Source organism: Crocuta crocuta, unplaced genomic scaffold, assembly GCF_008692635.1.
Source record: "Crocuta crocuta isolate KB4526 unplaced genomic scaffold, BGI_CrCroc_1.0 scaffold276, whole genome shotgun sequence".
NCBI lineage: Eukaryota > Metazoa > Chordata > Mammalia > Carnivora > Hyaenidae > Crocuta > Crocuta crocuta.
In genome coordinates, this window is record NW_027531270.1 from 1,157,662 (window position 1) to 1,178,877 (window position 21,216).

The following is a 21,216-nucleotide window of genomic DNA, read 5'->3' on the forward strand; positions in this document are numbered from 1 at the left end:
TGTGGCTAGCACTTTCTGTGTGCCAAAAATTTCATGTAGATTATTTCAGTTAATCTTCATTGTTTATATAATAAACAGTGTTATAATTAATGCCATCTAAGAACTGAGGACACTAAGAAATGAGAGGTTTCACTACATGTTGACTGTGTACCAGATTTATAATAGGAATTGGAGGAATAATAATTTTTCCAACAAGCCAAAACATTTATTGAGTATTTGCTCATTATGTGTCAGGCATCTGAGTTTGATGGAGAACCTGATGACATTTTTTCTATTTATTCATTAGAAGAGAGCCATAACTTGAAGCCTTCCAGTTCTTCATAGCAGACTGAGAATGATAAGGCAGAAGACCCCTCTTCCTCTCTCCAATTTTAATAGTTTCATAGGTATTAAAAGCAACTCATAACTCTGCTAGAAAACAAGAAGAGATATATCCTGTCAAACAGAAACCATGAGGGTTTTCTGAAAGGTAAACTGAAAAGCATGGAAGTAGCTCCCAAGGGTGCTTCAAAGGCATAAGACACTGGTATGATGTCCCAGGGAAAACTGGCAGGTGGTTAGTTAGGGTATCCCATTCAATACATGAAAACATACATCTTTCCTTGTTTAACATGCCTCTCTTTGTCATCATGTACATTATTATACTCCCTCTTAGTAGGATGCACATTTTAACTTTGGCTAATATGGACCTTTAAACAATATCACATCTTCCAGTCTACTAGCACGGATGTCCCATTTATTTGATCTTCTTTGATTTTTTTAGCAATGTTTTGTAGTTTTCAGTATATAAGGTTTTTACCTCCTTAGTTAAGTTTATTCTTAAATATTTTATTACTTTGACGCTATAGTAAATGGTATTCTTTTCTCAATTTTCTTTTCAGATTGATTATTTTCACTGTATAGAAACACAGCTGTGTTTGAGTGTTAATTTTTTATCCTGTATCTTTGTTGTATGTGTTTATTGGTGCTAATAGCTTTTTTGTGTATAATTTTTATAGATTCCTACATATAAGATCATGTCATCTGTGAACAAATAGTAATAACAATATAAGTTATATAAATTATAAATAAGTACTAAGTATAATTATAAATAAACAATATAGTAAAAATATAATTTTACTTCTTTTCCCGTTTATATCCCTTTATTTTTTTTTCTTGTCTACTTGGTCTGGCTAGAGTTTCAAGTACGGTGTTGAATAGTAGTGACTAGAGTTGGCATCCTTGCCTTGTACCTAATCTCAGAGTAAAAGTTTTCAATATTTCACTATTGAGTATGATGTTGGATATGGGCTTTTCATATATAGCCTTCATTCTGTTTAGTTAGCTTTCTTCTATTCCTAGTTTGTTGAGTGCTTTTATCATTTCATTGTTGAACTTTGTGAAATGATTTTTCTGTATCTATTGAGATGGTTATGTGGTGATTATGTGGTTTTATTCTTCATTTTGTTAATGTGATGTATTACATTGATAGACTTTCATCTGTTGAGACAGACTTGCATTCCAGTTGTAAATCCCACTTAGTTATGGTGTATGATCCATTTAATATGTTGTTGGATACTGTTTACTAGTATTTTGTTGATAATTTTTATATCAACATTCATTGGGGATATTGTTCCATAGATTTCTTTCCTTGTGATGCCTTTGTCTGGCATTGATATCAGGTAATGCAGCTTCATTTAATGAACTTGGGCCCTCTTCAATTCTTTCGAAGCATTTGAGAAGGATTGGCATTGATTCTTTAAGTATTTGGTAGAATTCTCCAGTGAAACCGTCCTGTCTTGGGTTTTCTTTGTATGGAGATTTTTAATTACAGCTTCAGTCTTCTCACTAGATATAGGACTGTTAAAGATTTTTTATTTCTTCATTATTCAATCCTGGTAGCTTGTTTCTACTAACTTATCCATTTCTTCTAGGCTACCCAATTTGTTGGCATGTAACTGTTATCGTAGTGTCTTATAATTTCTTTTATTCCTGTGACTCTATTTGTAATGTCTCCTCTTTTATTTCTAATATTAGCTATTTGAGTCTCCTATCTTTTTTTTCAGTTAATCTAAGAGTTTTCCAATTTTGGTGGTTTCTTCAAAATCCAATTTTTAGTTTCATTGATTTTTTTTTCTATTGTTGTTCTATTCCCTTTTTCATTTCTCTCTCCTCTAATCCCTATTATTTACTTATTTCTGATATCTTTGGGTTTACTTGTTTTTCTAGAGTGTTGAGGTGTAAGTAGAGGTTGTTGATTTGAGATCTTCCTGGTTTTTTTTAAATGTTATCATTTATCACTATATATTTTCTTTTAGTAGTGCTTTTACTACATCCCACATGTTTTAGTTTTAATTTTAATTTTAATTTGTCTCCAGATATTTTCTAAATTCTCTAGTGATTTCTTCTTTGATCTGTTGGTGATGTCAATTTCCACATATTTGTGGATTTTCCTGTTTTTCTTCTGCTGTTATTTTCTAGTGTCACTCCATGCAGTCAGTGAGAATACATTGTATAATTTCAATTTTATTAAATTTGTTAGGACTGTTTTGTTACCTAATGTATGGTTAGTCTTGAAAAATGTTTTATGTGCACTTGAAACACATGTGGAGAATGTACATTCTGCTGATAGATGGAGTGTTCTATAAATGTCTAGGTCCACTTGAATCTAATTGGCTTATAGTGTTTTTCAAATCTTTTGTTTCCCTATTGATTTTCTGTCCAGTTTTCTGTTGAAAGTGGGGGTATTGAATCTCTTATACTTAACATGTTTCTATTTCTACTATTTGTTCTGTCAGTGTTTGCTTCATGTATTTGAGTGCCCTAATGTTAGACACATTTATTTATAATTATGTCTTCCTGATGATTGACTCTTTCCTTATTATCTAATGTCCTTCTTTGTCTCTTGCAACACTTTTTGGCTTAATGACTATTTTGTCTGATAAAAGTATGGTCATCCTTGTTCTCTTTAGGTTCTTGTTTGCATAAAATATTATTTCTCACCTGTGTGGGCAGCTATAACAAAAAAAAACATAGACTGGGTGGCTTAAATAATAATAAATTATTTCGCATAGTTTTGGAGTTTGGGAAATTGAAGACCAGGGTATTAGCAGATGAGGTTAATGGTGATGGCTTTTTCCTGATTCACAGATAACTGTTTTTCATTGTGCCTTCATAAAATGGAAAAAGGGCATGACAGCCCCCCTGGGGTCTTTTATAAGGGTGCTAATCCTATCATGGGAGCTCTGCCCTTATGACATAATAACCTCCCAAAGGCTGCACTTCTTTATACCATCACTTTGAAGATTAGATTTTCAACATGAATTCTGAAGTGACATAAACACTCAGCTTATTACAGACCCTTTCATTTCTAGCCTTTTGGTGTCCTAGATCTAAAATGAATCTCGGGGCACCGGGGTGGCTCAGTCAGTTAAGGATCCGACTTTGGCTTAGGTCATGATCTCACGGTTCGTGGGTTCAGCCCGCGTCGGGTTCTGTGCTGACAGCCAGCTCAGAGCCTGGAGCCTGTCTTTGGATTCTGTGTCTCCCTCTCTCTCTGACCCTCCCCTGCTCATGCTTGCTCTCTGTCTCTCTCTCTCTCTCAAAAATAAATAAAACATGAAAATTAAAAAAATAAAGTGAATCTTGTAGACAGCATATGGTTGAATCTTATTTTTTAAATAAACTCAGACAATCTATGTCTTTTAATTGATGCCTTTAATCAAGTTACATTTAAAGTAATTATGGATAGACACTCTACATGGAAAACCCGACAGACTCCACCAAAAGTCTGCTAGAACTAAGACATGAATTCAGCAAAGTCACAGGGTTCAAAATCAATGTAAAGAAATTGGTTTCATTTTTATATATCAATAATGAAGCAACAAAAAGAAAAATAAAGAAACTTATCCCTTTCACAATTGCACCAAGAACCATAAAATACCCGGGAATAAACCTAACCAAAGATTAAAGATCTGTATGCTGAAAACTATAGAAAGCTTATGAAGGAAATTAAAGACACAGAAATGGAAAAACATTTCATGCTCATTGATTGGAAGAATAAATAATGTTAAAATGTCAATACTACCCAAAGCAATCTACACATTCAATGCAATCCCAATCAAAATTGCACCAGCATTCTTCTCAAAGCTACAACAAACAATCCTAAAATTTGTATGGAACCACAAAAGACCCTGAATAACCAAACTAATATTGAAGAAGAAAGCCAAAACGGGAGGGGTCACAATCCCAGAAATTAGCCTCTACTACAAAGCTGTAATTATCAAGACAGGATGGTTTGGGTACAAAAACAGACACATAGTCCAATGGAATAGAATAGAGAACCTGAACTGGACACACAAATGTATGGCCACTAATCTTTGACAAGGCAGGAAAGAGTATCCAATGGAAAAAAGACAGTCATTTTAACAAATGGGCCTGGGAGAACTGGTGCTGGGAGAACTGGACAGCAACATACATCAGAATGAAACTAGACCACTTTTTTATACCATACACAAAGATAAACTCAAAATGGATGAAGGACCTAAATGTGGGATAGGAAAGTATCAAAACCCTAGAGGAGAAAGCAGGAAACAACCTCTTTGACCTCAGTCACAGCAATTTCTTACTTGACACATCTCCAAAGGCAAGGGAATCAAAAACAAAAAGTGAACTATTGGGACCTCATCAAGAAAAAAAATCTTCTGCACAGCAAAGGAAACAATCAAGAAATTAAAAGGCAACTGATGGAATGGGAAAGTTGCCTTTTTGTCAATTGCATTGTATGGTTGCATATGACATATCGGATAAAGGGCTAGTATCCAAAATCTATAAAGAACTCACCAAGCTCCACACCCAAAAAACAAATAATCCAGTGAAGAAATGGGCAGAAGACATAGACATTTTTCTAAAGAAGACATCAGATGGCCAACAGACACTTTAAACAATGCTCAACATCACTCATCATCAGGAAAATACAAATCAAAACCACAATGAGATACTATCATGCCAGTCAGAGTGGCTAAAATGAACAAATCAGGAGACTAGATGATGGTGAGGATGTGAAAAAACAGGCACCCTCTTACACTGTTGGTGGGAATGTAATCTGGTGCAGTTGCTCTGGAAAAGAGTGTGGAAGTTCCTCAAAAAATTAACAATATAACTCCCCTATGACCCAGAAATAGCACTGCTGGGAATTTACCCAAGGGATATAGGAGTGCTGATGCATAGGAGCACATGTGCCCCAGAATTCATAGCAGTAGTTTAAAGAATAGCCAAATTATGGAAAGAGCCTAAATGTCCATCAACTGATGAAAGGATCAAGAAGATGTGGTTTATCTATATAATGGAATACTACATGGCAATGAGAAAGAATGAAATCTGGCCATTTGTAGCAATGTGGATAGAACTGGAGGGTATTATGCTAAGTGAAATAAGTCAGTTAAAGACAGATACCATATGTTTTCACTCATGTATGGATCTTGAGAAACTTAACAGAAGACCATGGGGGAGGGGAAAAGGAAAAAAAGTTACAGAGAGGGAGGGAGGTAAACCATAAGAGACTCTTAAATATGGAGAACAAACTGAGGGTTGATGGGGGGTGGAGGAAAAGGGAAAGTGTGTGATGGGCATTGAGGAGGGCACTTGTTGGGATAAGCACTGGGTGTTGTATGGAAACCAATTTGAGAATAAATTATTTAAAAATTATAATTATGAATAGAAAAAGAACTATTGCATTGCCATTTTGTCAATTGTTTTCTTTCTTAAATTTTTTGTCTTCGTTTTCTGTATTGCTCTTTCTTTCCTTCCTTCTTTCTTTCTTTCTTTTTTTTTTTTTTTGTTTCTTTGTAATGGTGTGTTTTGCTTCCCTTCTCTTCTCATTTCACTTTATGGATACTCTATAGACATGTTCTTTGTGGGCACCACTGCAATTACATTAAACAAGTTACAGTTATAACTATTTTAAACTGAGAACAGCTAAACTTCAATTGTATATGAAAACTCTACACATTTATATATTTGCCTCCCTCCCACTTTATTGTTAATGACATTAATGTTACCCTTTTTATATTGCTTGTCCATTAACATAGATTTACAATGAATTTTTATGCTTTTAAAAATCTGAATTAGGTATGTGATTTACTCACCTACATTACAATAATACAGAATTTTATATTTCCTTTACAAGGAATTTTATATTTGATATGGTTTTGTGTTGCTATTCAACATTCACTTCAACTTGTAGAACCTTCAATGTTTCTTGTAGGGCAGATCCAGTGGTAATGAATTCCCTAAGCTTTGACTTATCTGGGAAAGACTTGATTTCTCCTTGCTTTTATAGGACAATTTTGCCAGGTATAGTATTCTTGGTTGGCAGTCTTTTACTTTCAATAATTTGAATATTTTATTCTATTCCTTTCTAGCCTGAAAGGTTTTTTGCTGAAAAAATCTGATGATAATCTAATGGGAATTCCCTCTTGTGTGATGACTCACTTTTCTCCTCTTGCTTTCAAGGTTTTCTTTTAGTCTATGACTTTTGACAATTTGATTATGGATGTGTCTTGGTTATGTTTATCTCGTTATGTTTATCCTAGATGAACTTCTTGAATTCCTCAAATTTTTATGTACATTTATCCACTTAGATTTGGAAATTTTGGGTCGGTCATCATCAAATAATTTTTATGCCCCTTTCTCTTTCTTCTGGTATTCTCAAAATGCATATACTGTTCTGCTTGATGGTGGTGTCCCATAGGTTCTTTATATTCTTCATTTTTATTCATTCATTTTCCCCTCTTGGACCATCTTTGAGTTGTTGATTCTTTTTCTGTGTAGTCAAGTTTAATTTTGAATTCATCTAGTGAAGTTTTCAATTCAGGTAAGAATTTCTTCAGTTCCAGAACTTCTCTTTGGTTCTTCTTCCTAGTTTCTATTTCTTCATTAATCATCTCACTTTGTTTATGCATTGTTTTTCTGATTTCATTTAGAGGTATATCTATTCTGTCTTTTAATCCATTGAATATCCTTTTGATGGTAAATTTTAATTCATTTTCTGGCAATTCATATATGTCCACTTCTTTAGGGAAATATGGAGATTTAATTTCTCCTTTAAATGTGTTGTGGTCTCCTGTTTCTTTATATGTCATTATTTCTTGTTGGAATTTTGGCATTTGAAGAATCAGCCAATTCTGTGTGGTTTTGTACAGGGATAAGTTTCACTACTTAGCCAGACTAGAGATTCTATAGACCTCTCAAGATTTTTCTGGGTGTGTTTCCTCCCCGGGCTCTTTGAGGAAGTTTGCTGGTGTCTACTTAGTTCTCCCTAGTGTTTGAGATACTGCAGCCTCTTTGGTTTAGTAAATTGTAATACTGGTTCTCCACGTAGTGTCTATCCATGGTACTACATGATTCTAGTGCATGGTTTATTGTCTTTGTTCCGAGAGCCTCAAAGCTGGCCATCCACTCTTGTAAGTACTTGGATACAAATTGGTCCCTCATGTAGCCCCCTACAAGTCAAAACATTGGACATAAGTTCTACTCCTTTCAGTCCCCAGAGAGAAGACAGGAGTTGGGGGTTTTGTCCCAATTGGCACGAAAGTTGACAGTGCCACAGATTTTTCCTACTGGACTTGCATAGTTGGTTTCACTCAGTCTAGGATGAAAGAAAGTTTTAAGTATTTCTGGTTTTCTCATAGAGGTATTTGTTCAGTTGTTGTTAAATCTATCTATCCATGGGGGAAGGTGGGTTGGGGACTCCTATTTTGTCATCTTGCTGACATCATTTCCATCTACATTTCCTAATTTCTGATGTCAGTAACATGATATTTTGGGGAAATGATTAGAAACTGAAAATTGTCATTTCTGTTTCATAATGTAATGACAGTAGATGATTCTACAAGATGTCATAATTGGCATTCCTTGAAGAAAATATTCATAAAATTTTGTCACAAATTTAATATCTTTGTCCTGTGAGTCTTGTTCCCTTTACCAACTAATAAAAAAACTGGTTTTGATATCCTTCCACTTTTTGTGTTTAATTCTTAGATGACTTCCTATATCTTATATAAGAATCCTTAATTATTTCTAATAAGTTGTAACATTTACAACTTTTCTCTCAAGTCTTTTCAACTTCATTGAAAGTTCCAGATGTAGGAGAAAAGTAAACACATCTTTCCAGCCATGGAACGACGGTATAGGGCCTTTTCTCTCTTTTTCCAAGCATGACCTCATGCAAGACACATACTAGATTCTAGTTGGACAGAAGATAAGCACATTTTTTAGCATTTTTGTTGGCACTGTTCTAAGCCCTAGAGATATACCAGTGGACAAAACAGACCAAAAAAAATCCTGCCATGCTGAAAGTTATAGTCCAGTGAGGGCAATATACATTAAACAAACAAATAAAAAGTGAGGAGAAAGTGGCATAATTTTAAATAGGTTGGTCAAAGTAACCTCACTGTGAAAGTTTCATTGAGCAAAAACCTCGAGGATGTGAGGGAGTGAGTGATAGGGACATAACTATGGGGAAGAAGAGCTTTTCTTGCAGGAAGAAAAGCAAGAACAAGTAACCTGATGCAAAATAATAAACCTGGGGTGCTCCAGGCACAACAAGACTAGTGTGGATGGAGAGGAATGAACAAGAAGTACGGTAACAGAAAATGAGATCAGAAAGGTAAAAGGGAATATTTGTGAGGAAGAGAGAGTCGGGGGGAAGACAGATCATTTAATGTCTTGTAGGCCATTGGAAAACTAGATATTACTAAGTGAGATGGAAAAACAGGGAGTGGTGGCATCATCTAATTTTTATTTTGAAAGAATTTTTGTAGCTACTGTGTTGAGAGAGGTGAGAGCAGAAGCAGAAAGATCTAATAGGCAAATACATGATGGTGGCTACCCCCAGTGGTGTAGGACCTGTGTGAATCAGCTTGGGTTGCTATAAAAATATACCACAGACAAGGTGGCTGAGACAATAGAAATTTATTTCTCAATGTTCTGTGGGCTGTAAATTTGAGATCTGGGTACCAGCATTGTTGGGTTCTGGTAGGAACCCTCTTCCTTGTTTTCAGATAGTACCTTCTTGTGTCTTCACCAAAGCAGTACGAAAGAGAGAAATACGCTCTTATTAGGATACTAATCCTATCACGAGGGCTCTACCTTTATGACCTAATTCCCAAGGGATTCATCTCCAAATATCATCATATTAGGGATTAGGGTTTCAATATATGAATTTGGTGGTGACACAAACATACAGTCAATAACAGAATAATATTTTAATTCTAGATGTAAAAGGAATTAATTTATGGGTAAATCAACAGATATTGGTAAAATGAATTTGAAAATAAAACACCTATAACCACTAGAGTTAAAGTATTTTTTAGAACATTGAATATACTACTTTGCTGTTTTCATTTTAACTTGGATTTCTCCAATAATAGTGAGATTTTATAAAATTTTTTAAAAAGTTCCATTTCCAGCTGAATTTCTGAAAATGCCACCTTTGAGAATATCTAACCACTTCCCTCTCAGTTAGCCTATACTATTCATGGAAGAATAAAGAATACCTTAACAACATGGCCATCTCAGATTAGCATCTAGTGTCTTAGAAATCTTAAATAACATTAAATAAAAAATAAGAGCCTTGACTGTTCTGCTTTAATTATCTGATGTTGTAATTAAATTAGAAAATGTTGTTTTGTCGGTATAGTGATGGTAATCTTAAAGAACTAAGATGTATCAATTGGTATAGAGGAAAGGTGGGTATGCTTTTTATGATAAAAATAATGTTTTTAGGTAAAGAAGATAAGCCATTTTAATTATATGAATATGTAAGAATTATAGTATTTTTATTAATCATTTTCCCCTTTCTTTATGCTTTTTCTTAGGTGTTCTTAGTAGCCCTGGCATTCAGCTTTATGTCTAAAGCACTAGGTGGAGTCGTTATGAAAAGTTCCATCACTCAGATAGAAAAGAGATTTGACATATCATCTTCTGTTTCTGGCTTAATTGATGGAGGCTTTGAGATTGGTAATTTTTATTTCTATTTTTACCATTACTTAATAACCAGGTTTGTAGAGGTAAAATTGTTCTTATAAACTCTATACCATTGATTCTTAGGAGTAAATTCTACCCAACCCCACCCTCCTCCCCAGGGGCAATTTGGTGATGTTTCATGTTAGTTTTGATTGTAACTGAGGGGATGGAGATTGTTATGGACCTCTAGTAGTAGAGGGTAGAAGTGCCACTAAAAATCCTACAATGCACAGGACAACCCCCACAACAAAGGATTAATCCAGCCTAGAGTGTCAATAATGTAGAGGTTGAGAAACCCTTATCTATACAAACTCATTGCTTGCAACTAATACTTTGGAGAGCTATACCTTCTCTCCCTCTCTCAAGGTGTCCTAGTGCAAAAAAAAAATTTTTTTTTAAGTTTGGAGAGAGGATTATGATTCTGATGATTTGAGGAAGGAGCAGCTTTGGAGCAACCTCTGTTAGGTTTCAACTGTTTAACTGGGTATAAAATTTGGAGCAAAAATATTTTTTTTTTAAACATTGAATGTATTGCTTTGTTGTCTTTAATTGGGATTTCTCTAATAATAATGAGGTTCTATATAATTATTGGACAATATTTTCTCTCCTTTTTGAATTCATAGCTCATTACCTTTGTCGTCTCCCCTTCAGACTTTTTCTATTTTAAATAATATCCAAGTTTATTGAACAAATGTTAAAAAGGATTATAAGAGACACCTGGATGGCTCAGTCGGTTGAGCGTCTGACTTCAGCTCAGGTCATGATCTCACGGCTTGTGGGTTCGAGCCCCACGTCTGGCTTTATGCTGACCGCTCAGAGCCTGGAGCCTGTCTTCGGATTCTGTGACTCCCTCTCTCTCTGACCCTCCCCTGCTCACGCTGTTTCTCTTTCTCTCTCTCTCTCTCTCTAAGAAGTAAATAAAAAATATTGTAAAACATTTTTTAAAAGTATTATAAAATGTTTAATTTTTATCAACTTCAAGGTTTATATCGCTCCCGAATTTTGCATGTAACCGAATCTGCTAACACTTGCTGACTTCCACTCTAGATTCAAAGGCATAAGTTTCTTTTTGCAAATTCTTTGCTTCTTTTAACTTTTTCTGTGTTTCTTCTTGAGGATAGCTAGTGAAAATATCACCAACTGGATAAGATATCATTAAGCGGTCATCATCTTGTAAGCGTGATCTCCTCACAGTACCTTCTGAATTTTAGAGTGGTCTCTTTTTCACGTTCTATTTCTTCCATCAGCTCTGTGATTCTGCTTGCATTCTGTGCATGTTTGCCAATCTTTTGTTGATCTTCAAAAGTAGCATTAACATCTTCTGCAGTCCCTTTCTTCATAGTAGTCACCATCTTCAAATATTTTCTACAAGTTTGCTATTCATCTTTTAAATTAATTTAAAATATATTTAGCTTTTGAATGTTTTTAAAAATAATTGTATAGGGGCACCTGGGTGGCTCAGTCGGTTAAGCGTCCGACTTCGGCTCAGGTCATGCTCTCACAGTTCGTTGGTTCAAGCCCCGTGTCGGGCACTGTGCCGACAGCTAGCTCAGAGCCTGGAGCCTGCTTCAGAGTCTGTGTCTCCCTCTCTCTCTCTCTGACCCTTCCCTGTTCACACTGTCTCTCTCTCTCTCTCTCTCAGAAATAAATAAAACATTAAAAAAAAACATAATTGTATAAAGGAAGACCCACCTATCTTTTTATTATGAATTCTGTTTTTTCATGATTAAGAAGCTATTGATACCCTGTATCCTTTATTCTTCACCTCTGAGATTTCATGAAACCACCTAGAATTTTAGTTTTAGATTGTTATTAGCTTTAAATTTTAATTCACTGTGTGTCTCTTTTTATTGGGGAGTGGATGCTTAATATTTTTGTTCAACTTTGTAGCTATTTGACAACACTTATATGGACATGGTTTTAAGTTTTCCTGGTTTCTTTGCTTACCACTGTTAATTGAATCTTATGACTTCAAATCTCATCTTAGTTTTTCCAGATAAAGATCTGGAGTAGATCTTTAAGTAGTTATTTTTTTCCCAGAAATAATTGAACATATAACATATTTCCCAAATTCTTGCTTGTTAGAAAATGTATTTACTATTATATTCAAATAATAATTTGAGTATGGAATTAAAATTTCAGGATCTTTTCCTCAACATATTTAAATATTTATCTACTGCTCTATAACACCCAATATTACATATAAGAAATCATTATCAATGTCATTGTTATGCACTGATGAGTACCTCCTCTTTATCTTTGAATTTCAGAAATTCTACCAACATACATCATGACTGTGTTTTTTTTTTTTATTACTTATTGAAGAAAAGTAGACATTTGTGTCTGAAGGGTTAGGTCTTCCTTTAACTCAGGGAATTTATTTTCTATTTTTAGATGTGTTTCTTCCCCTCTATTTTATTATTTATTTTATTCTGAAACAATGTATATCATATATATGACAAATATTAAGTTTCCACACAATTTTGTTCCTTTAACTTTTTATGTCTAAAATTCTCTTTTTGGGGGAACACCTGGTGGCTCATTCAGTTGAGTGTCCGACTTTGGCTTAGGTCATGATCTAGTGATTCGTGGGTTCAAGACCCATGTCAGACTCTGTGCTGAAAGCTCAGAGCCTGAAGTCTGCTTTGGTTTCTGTCTCCCTCTCTCTCTCTGCACACCCCCGCCCCAACTTGCACTCTCTCAGAAATAAATAAACATTAAAATTCTACTTTATTTTTACTTTATGTTTCATCAGTCTTCTCTGATACTGTCTTCTATCTTATTAGGTCCCAATATGTACATTTCTCTATACTATTTTTCTAAAAATGTTAATGTTTATATTTGGAATGGAGGGCCAGAGAGAGAGAGAGGGAGATACAAAATCTGAAGCAGGCTCCAGGCTCTGAGTTGTCCGCACAGAGCCAAACTTGGGGCTTGGACTCGCTAGCCACAAGTTCATGACCTGAGCCAAAGTCAGACACTTAACCAATGTAGTCACCCAGGCACCCCTTACTATTTTTAATTTACAAAAATTCTTTATTATTCTCTATTTTTGGGCTGCCCGTTCTTACTTTATGAATGCAACATACCATTGTACCTCTAGAGATACTAGCTGGATTTTTTCAGTTTCTCCTCTTTTTAGTTTCCTTATTTAACTGTTTCTCCATGGGTTGCTTTATCTGCCAGTTCATTTGGGTATTTTTATTTAATATGTTTTTTTTTCCCTATCAAATGTTTTAGTAATACTTGGTTTGTGTCTATTTGTTATTATACATGTAGCTCCAAAGGGATTAGGTTGGTAATGACTTCCTCTACTTGGAATTCTCTTCTTCCCCTTTTTAAGCTAAATAATTTATACCTGACATTAAATCTCAAGGAAACTTTCTTGTAACACCTACTTAATTTAAGCTCTTCCTTTCTGTTGTCTAATACTAGCCCTGTTCATCTGTTTATTTTTATCAGTGGCATATATATATTCTTGATGGACAAATACTATGGCTTATTTCTCTTTAAAATATTTCTAGCTCCTAACATTATGACAGGTACTTAATGGGAATTTAAAGAATGATAGGAGTGAATCAATAAATCCTTGAGTGAACACCTTTCTCTCAGGTCAGGAAGATTTTCTGAATTTTTTTCCAGCCAAAAGCAATTCAGACAACGCTAAATTCTTTAATAAAATTTTATGTTACTAATATTACCTGGTAATTCAAGTGCTTTCTTTCCCATCTAAAACTCATTCTTCTTATTATTAATACCATACAATTTTACAGTGTGTGATTTAATGTAAGTGGGTTTCATCTTCTCAATTAAGTTACATGGCCTTTGGGGGAAGGTACCATGTCTTATGCTCTGTTTGTATTCATTCTGGGACTTCCCATTCTACTGGACACAAAATTAGACTATCAATGCTTGCTATGATGAATCATATCAAAATAATTTTATTCTCTTTCTAGGAAATTTGCTTGTGATTGTATTTGTGAGTTACTTTGGATCAAAACTACACAGACCAAAGATAATTGGAATTGGTTGCTTCATTATGGGAACTGGAAGTATTTTGACTGCTTTACCACATTTTTTTATGGGATAGTAAGTGTTAAATAGTTCTGTCATTAATTATTATTTAATTGTAAATTAATGGTAGAATTTAATTTTTTTCTTTTTAAATAAGCTGTCACCTTTTGAGAAGAATACCCAGTAAGCATATGTAGAAATGAAGTCTATTTTCTATGTTATAAATGACTTACTGCTTTATCAGCCATGACTTTCATAGACCTTGAGAAATGAATAGCACTAAAGAAGGTATACAGTTTCATAGGAAATAAATGAACTTTTATGGCCTTTTGATACAATATACACTGCATGTCTTTGCTTACTAGATGTTTTTTATACTCAATAAGATTTCATCACCTAACCCACTACCATATCCACTGAGAGTATTCTTCTGAAGTTCATTGTATTGTTATAATTAGAGTCATATACTAATGAAAGAAAACCTAAAATAGTGATGGCTTAAATTAAGTAGAAATTTATTTTCTACATAAAAAATTATGTAGCCAGACCAGGCATGATAGTTTCATGCTTTTTTTTATCATATTGTTCTGCCCCAACAAATGTTTATTTCTTTATTTTGAGAGAGGGAGAGAGAGAACATGAGTGGGTGGGGGCAGAGAGAGAGGAAAAGAGTGAATCCAAAGCAGACTCCATACTGTCAGCACAGAGCTTGATGTGGGGCTTGATCCCATGAACTATGAGATCTGCCAAAATCAAGAGTCAGACACTTAACCAACTGGGTCACCCAGGTGTCCCAATATTGCTCTGCCTTTCATGGCCTCAACCTCATATTCCAAGCTGTGACAATGTTGTACCAGGCAACAAGATAAAAGAAGGAAAGAAGAACTAGAAGAAACAGTGCATGCTAGCTGGGCTTAAGAAATATTTTCAAAAGTATAACACTTCTCCTAATCTCACACTGGTCAGAACTTTGTTACATCTCACGTCAGAAAAAGTAGACTTTATTCTAGGCTACCATGCTTCTAGCTAAAAATCCTACCTTCTATTACAATGGAAGGAGAGAAGAATGGATACTGAGAGTCAAGGAGCAATTTTTGCTAAAAATACTACTTATTCATTGTCAACACCAACAGTCTTGCCTTTTGGCATATTAACTGCTTTCCCCACCTTTATTTGACCCTGATCAGAACTTTCTTCTTCCTGGTGCTGCTGCTTCTTATATTTTCATTGTATTTCTTTCTGTCTCTTCATTTATATCCTATATATATAGTTTCTTACCATGCCCATACTTTTATTCTGCTGCTGATACCATAATGTCAGTTTCCCCTAACCTCCCTCTTCAGTCTTCTTCACTTTTCATTCTGGATTATTTGTATGAAGTGTGTGCATTATATGTATCAATCACCTATACATTATTTTTTTCTTATGCTTAGGCTCTACGTAATCAACCACCTCATGGGTATCTCCAGCCTAACATCTGATAAGAATTTCCCATTCATCTATTCAAAACTAAATTCATCCTTGTGCCAAAACCAGCTCAGATTTTTCGCATTCACTCTCTCAATAATGATTCATTTAACCACAGTGGAACTCAAAGCAAAGTGAAGGGGCTCATTCTAGATTCTGTCTTTACTTTGACACAGATGACAAGTGACCACCAAATCTTCCTTATTCTATTTCCAATCCATCAAAGTTCCCTTCTTTCATCACCATTGTTCCTAACCTAACTTAGGCTTCTCACATCTCTGACCTAGACTTTTTGCCTTCAGTCTCAATTCAACTCCATTATAACTCATCTTCTCTACTATTCATTTTCAAACACAAATCTGTTATTTTATTCCTACTTAAAATTCTCCATTTCCTACAACAGTGTTTTCAAGCTTCAGATTCTGAACTACTAGTGGACCAATAAATTAATTCAGATTATTGAAATCAACAACTTTTGAGAAGATAAGATAGAAAAAAATGGAAGAATATACAATATGAGAACAAATATTGTTCTATGAAATTTTTATTTTGATTGTACATCTATTTGTGAGTGTGTGTGTGTGCGCGCGTGCATATGTATATGTTATGGTTGTGATGTGAAATGTATTTCTTACTGTTGATCATAGTTGAAAATGTTGAATGCCTCTTGCCTATGGATTAATATCTAAATTCATTTACATATCTTGACTGTCTTTCTAGCTTCATCTTACATTGCTCCCTAGAGTGGAGAATCACACTTAAGGCTTCTGGTTTTCCATGTGTTCCATGATATGTTGTAACTTTGTACATAGTGTTCCTATAGCCTTGCATAATTTTCCTTCTTTGCCTACCTGTTAAGTGCCTATCCTTTTTTAAAAGATTTATCTCAATTGTCACCTTCATTGTGAGTTCTTCTTTAATCCACCACGTTCCCCACCTCAGAGCAAAGGTGATCATCCCCTTTTCCTTTATGACAATTCAGGACCTGTTATATTAAGCTTATCATGTCTTTTATTGTATATGTTTATCTTATAGAGAACAAAATGCCCTAGGTACAAAAGCTGTGTGTTTTATTTCTAGTTCTGTGGAGCTGAGCATAATGCCTGGCCTGCAGTAGGCTGCCCTTGGAGTTCACAGGGTACCTAGTATTTTTGTCTCAGCAATTGTCCTTATCATAGCTCCATCTCTGTTTTCCTTATTAACTTCATCCTCACTAAATTGAAATAGACTAGAATTTTTTTTAAACTAAGTTTTATAGAGTCAGACATTTGAGTGTGCGTGAGAGAGATGGGAGCATGAATATCTTTGACAGAAGATCAGACAGGTTATTGATAAAAAAGAATATAGATGAAGTGGTATGCATTGTAGATTGACTTGTAAAACACTAAAGTTTATTAAATGTTATCAGAAAGTTTATCAGGAGGTTTCAATAGTGACCACATTTGAGGATAATTCAAATGGGTGGATAGATATAGTTGTAAGTAATTTTTTTTAAACAATGCATGAAACCAAGTTATTTCATATCTTCAACAGAATATAAGCACTCAGAATGGTAATCCTCCTTTCATGGGGAGTATTGAATAATATTTCTTAGTGAGCATTCCCATTCATTTGTACCCATTACTTCCTCTAAATACAAGCTGGGAAATTCACAAAAAGGATTCTGATAATTTAGAGACAAAAATTATGCAAGTTAAATGGGAAAATTTCTCTGTATTTCTGGGAAAGTGAAACTATTCAGTAGATAAGCAAAACTTTAAACCTGGTGATATTCTTACAGTTACAGATATTCTACAGAAACTCTTGATAATCCATCAGAAAATTTAACAACAAGCTTTTCAACCTGTTCAATTAGTGAAAATTTGTTCCTCAATAGGACATCACCTATGATAGTAGAAAAAGGTAAGAATTGATAGTGTCACTAATAAATACCCTAAAACTGGTTAATTTAATTATATCTGAAAAACTATTATGAGATTTATTAGCAAAAGTGATTAAAACAGGAAGAATTTGCATCTTATGTATATAAGACAAAACCGTGTTAATATACGTTATATATAAGAAGCTTTTAGAAGTAATAAAAAAAAGAATACTTCAGTAGGTAATTGGCAAAAAATATATGCATTTAAATTAGGAAAGTGGTATAAATATGTAAAAAATGCAACTTTACTCTTAGGAAAAACACAATTACACAAATTAAAGATTTTTTTTTACCTATTAAGACACAAATTATAAATTATAATTTTTTACCTATTGGGTGTTTCTACTTATTAGAAAAACATTAAAAATAAAAAGATTTTTCTACCTGTTCTTATTAAAAATAAAAAGAAATGATATAGAGGGAAAGATGTTTTATGTATTGCTGGGAGTATATAAGTTTCTAGCTTTTTGAAAGTTAATTTTCAATATAGTAAAGAACAGTAGTATGCATATGTGCTTAAATCAGCAATTCTGCTTTTCCTGACTTATCTTAACAAAATAATCAGAAATGTGACAGGATTTATTTACAGTTATAGCCACGGCATTCCTGTTTAACATAATGAAAACTTCAAAAACTTTTATTTTGTGAGTAAAAAGTAAGAGATTAATTAAATAAATTACGAAACTTACTCAGTACACCGCCATGTAGTCATTAAAACCCTGATAAAAAAGACTCCTTAAAAGCATGAGGAAATTGACATAACATGGTATTAAGTATAAAAAGATATTATAATATGATGTGTACAATTAAATATATATGTAAATAAATATTATGCATATATTATGTAAAATGAAAATGTGGCAGGTACATAGAAACATGAGAAGTATCTCTCTGTATGTGGTGGGATTATAGATAATTTACTTTTTACTTGTTTACATTTTGCTTTTTTATATTGTCAAATTTTGTAAAGTGATTATGAATCACTCTTACAATTAGAAAAAATCAAAAAATCTTAAATGGAATAATTAAGGAGTTAAAGCAGTTGAGTTTCTAATATAAATGCTAATATTAATATTTAAAATAAAACACTCTCTTATCTGCTTAGGTTGTGAAAAGGAATCTGGATCATATATATGGATATATGTATTACTGGGTAATTTGCTCCGTGGAATCGGGGAAACCCCCATTGTACCCTTGGGGGTTTCTTATATTGATGATTTTGCTGAAACAGGACATTCTTCTTTTTATTTAGGTAATATACAGAAAATATTAAATTTTATGATTACTTTCCCTGGGTCCACCCTTGAAATAATAGTGTTCCTAATTTCATTTTTTTACTTATTAAAAAATTATGTGGAGACTTGTATAATGTTATTCTTGGCATCTGATAAAGTTGTTTTATAATATTTTTAGGTACTTTGCATGCAGTATCAATGATTGGTCCAATCATTGGCTTTATACAGGGATCTCTGTTTGCTAAAATGTACGTGGATATTGGATATGTAGATCTCAGTAAGTATAATAAGAACAAGGTAACATAATAATACTTTTCAAGTACAGGACATCATTCTTCCAAATACTGAATTCACTTTTTCAGTAGTTCTTTACTGACTATTTGTGTGATGAAATGTGAACAAAATGAAAAACATAGTGTCTCAGGATTGATTTAATAGAGTTTACTTTCTGTATCTATGAAAGACAGCAATCATTATTATTATTGCTCAGAATTTATTGCAAAAAATCAAAATGATTTTTTTGACTGGCTGCTTCTAATTCTTTATTCTAGGCAGTATCAGAATAACTCCTAAGGACTCTCGGTGGGTTGGTGCTTGGTGGCTTAGTTTCCTTGTGGCTGGACTATTATCCATTGTGTCCTCCATACCATTCTTTTTCCTCCCCAAAAATCCGGATAAACCACAGAAACAAAGGAAAGATTTAACATCTTTGCATTTGCTCAAAACAAATGAGGAAAGGAGTCAAATGGCTAATATGACTAACCATGGGCAAAATGTTAGTGAAACTATAACTGGTAAGTTTATCACATTTATAGTTAATTCGAAATTGTTCATTTCAAATGAAAGTAGATGAAACTGTTTCTTTGTTGCCATTGGGCAGAAAGCGTAGTTCTGACTGTATCTGATGGAAACCTTTAGAGACCTATAGAGTGAGATGTTTCAGAGTCCATGTCATCCATCTCTAAATAACCAAACCTGGTTCTGTCTTACTAGACTCTGATATTTACTACAATTATTTCTAAGAAAGTCCTTCTACTTTTAACTTCCATTACAATTGGTCACCTTTCTAATTATAGACCCAGATCACAAATTTCCTGCCATGGACAGAAGTTATGAATTTGTTACACACCTGTTTGTAGGCACTGATTGTTGTACTAGTATTGCAATAATATCACCTGAGACACAACATCATTATTACCTTCCTCTCCTTGTACTACAAGAAAGGTGACTTGTAATACTATACAGTATTTTATATCAGAAAAGCTGTATGCCAAGAAACAGATCTGAGTCCTGCATTAAATAGAACTTTCTATATTTTTTAACTTTAGTCTTCTCATTTCTGTGAACTTTCTACTTAATAATTATATTATTAACATAAAAATTAATACCAAATGCTAATAAATAAGAGACATTGCATGTCTATTCACTTTTGTTTCTTGAGCAGCTAGCTTATTGCCCAGGACCCAGTTGAAAACCAAATATTTGTTGAATGAATGAATAAATGAATTAATCATATATATAGTTGTATGGTAGAGTGCTAAAAATAGCCGAATGTGAAGGAACTGAGCAAGTTGCAAAACAGCGTTATGTATGATTTCATTTTGAGGTAAAATAAACTAACTGAATAGATATTAATGAGCATATGGAAAAAATGAAAGTATAAAAAACTGGTGACAGTAGAATTGCAGGGTACTCTTTCTATGTCATATACTTAGGTAATTTTCAATCTTATATAACTTTTACTACATTTACAAAATTAAGATATTAACATATGTTTAAGCTGCATTACAGTATCTTATCTTCATAATTTTATAGGTTTTATCCAGTCCTTGAAAAGTATCCTTACCAACCCTCTATATTTTATATTACTGTGTTCATCATTGCTACTGGCCAGCAGTCATATTGGTTCTGTTACTTATGTCTTCAAATACATAGAGCAACAGTATGGTCAATCAACATCTGATGCTAATGTTTTGCTTGGTAAGACACGTTATTTATGTTTGCCTGATAAGCTATATACTACCAAGTAATTGAGTTTCAAGTGACATTTTGTTGTTAAGACAATTCTATATTTTAGTAAGTAAACTTTCTGTATTCTTTTGCAAATCTTATCGAATTTGTCTATCTCATGATGTCATCATTCTTTTGCATTTGAAGTTGCATCTCATGTTATTTTTGAGAAGATGGATTCCTAGAAGGAAAGTTGCAAGTGAATGGACTATTTAGAAATAGTATCTGCATATTTGAATTTTATAGGTTAGTACTGAGATCTTGAGACAAATCTTTTTGTAATGTAATCATTATAATTTCATAATTCATTGACTATAAATCAGAACTCAGCTACCTACAAAAATTAGAATAAGATAAAAATTAACTTAAGCACATCATTGATGTCTACATAATTCAAACAAGTATCATATATATTTTAGGAGTTATTTTGCTACAATATCTATATCTAATGACATATTGAGACTTGCTTATAAAGAAAAGATTTTCTTATATCATTCTTCCCTCAGCACCAGTATAATATGAGATTATTATTAATTAATTAATTTGGAGAGAGAAAGAGCGAGC

The 21,216-nt window shown here is 33.6% G+C and overlaps 1 protein-coding gene and 1 pseudogene across 1 annotated transcript in view; one reads left to right on the forward strand and one right to left on the reverse strand.

The window, feature by feature from the left end:
• The window catches only part of SLCO1B3 (solute carrier organic anion transporter family member 1B3), a 58,805-nt gene that overhangs the window by 18,602 nt on the left and 18,987 nt on the right, over positions 1–21,216 (forward strand). The window contains exons 2-8 of the mRNA XM_077771165.1: positions 9,858–9,999; positions 13,962–14,094; positions 17,267–17,388; positions 18,513–18,659; positions 18,821–18,919; positions 19,194–19,436; positions 20,458–20,622. Of these exons, the coding sequence (XP_077627291.1) occupies positions 9,858–9,999; positions 13,962–14,094; positions 17,267–17,388; positions 18,513–18,659; positions 18,821–18,919; positions 19,194–19,436; positions 20,458–20,622 (1,051 nt within the window). The remainder of the gene's footprint in view (positions 1–9,857; positions 10,000–13,961; positions 14,095–17,266; positions 17,389–18,512; positions 18,660–18,820; positions 18,920–19,193; positions 19,437–20,457; positions 20,623–21,216) is intronic.
• Positions 10,967–11,357, reverse strand: LOC144237478 (prefoldin subunit 4 pseudogene; annotated as a pseudogene).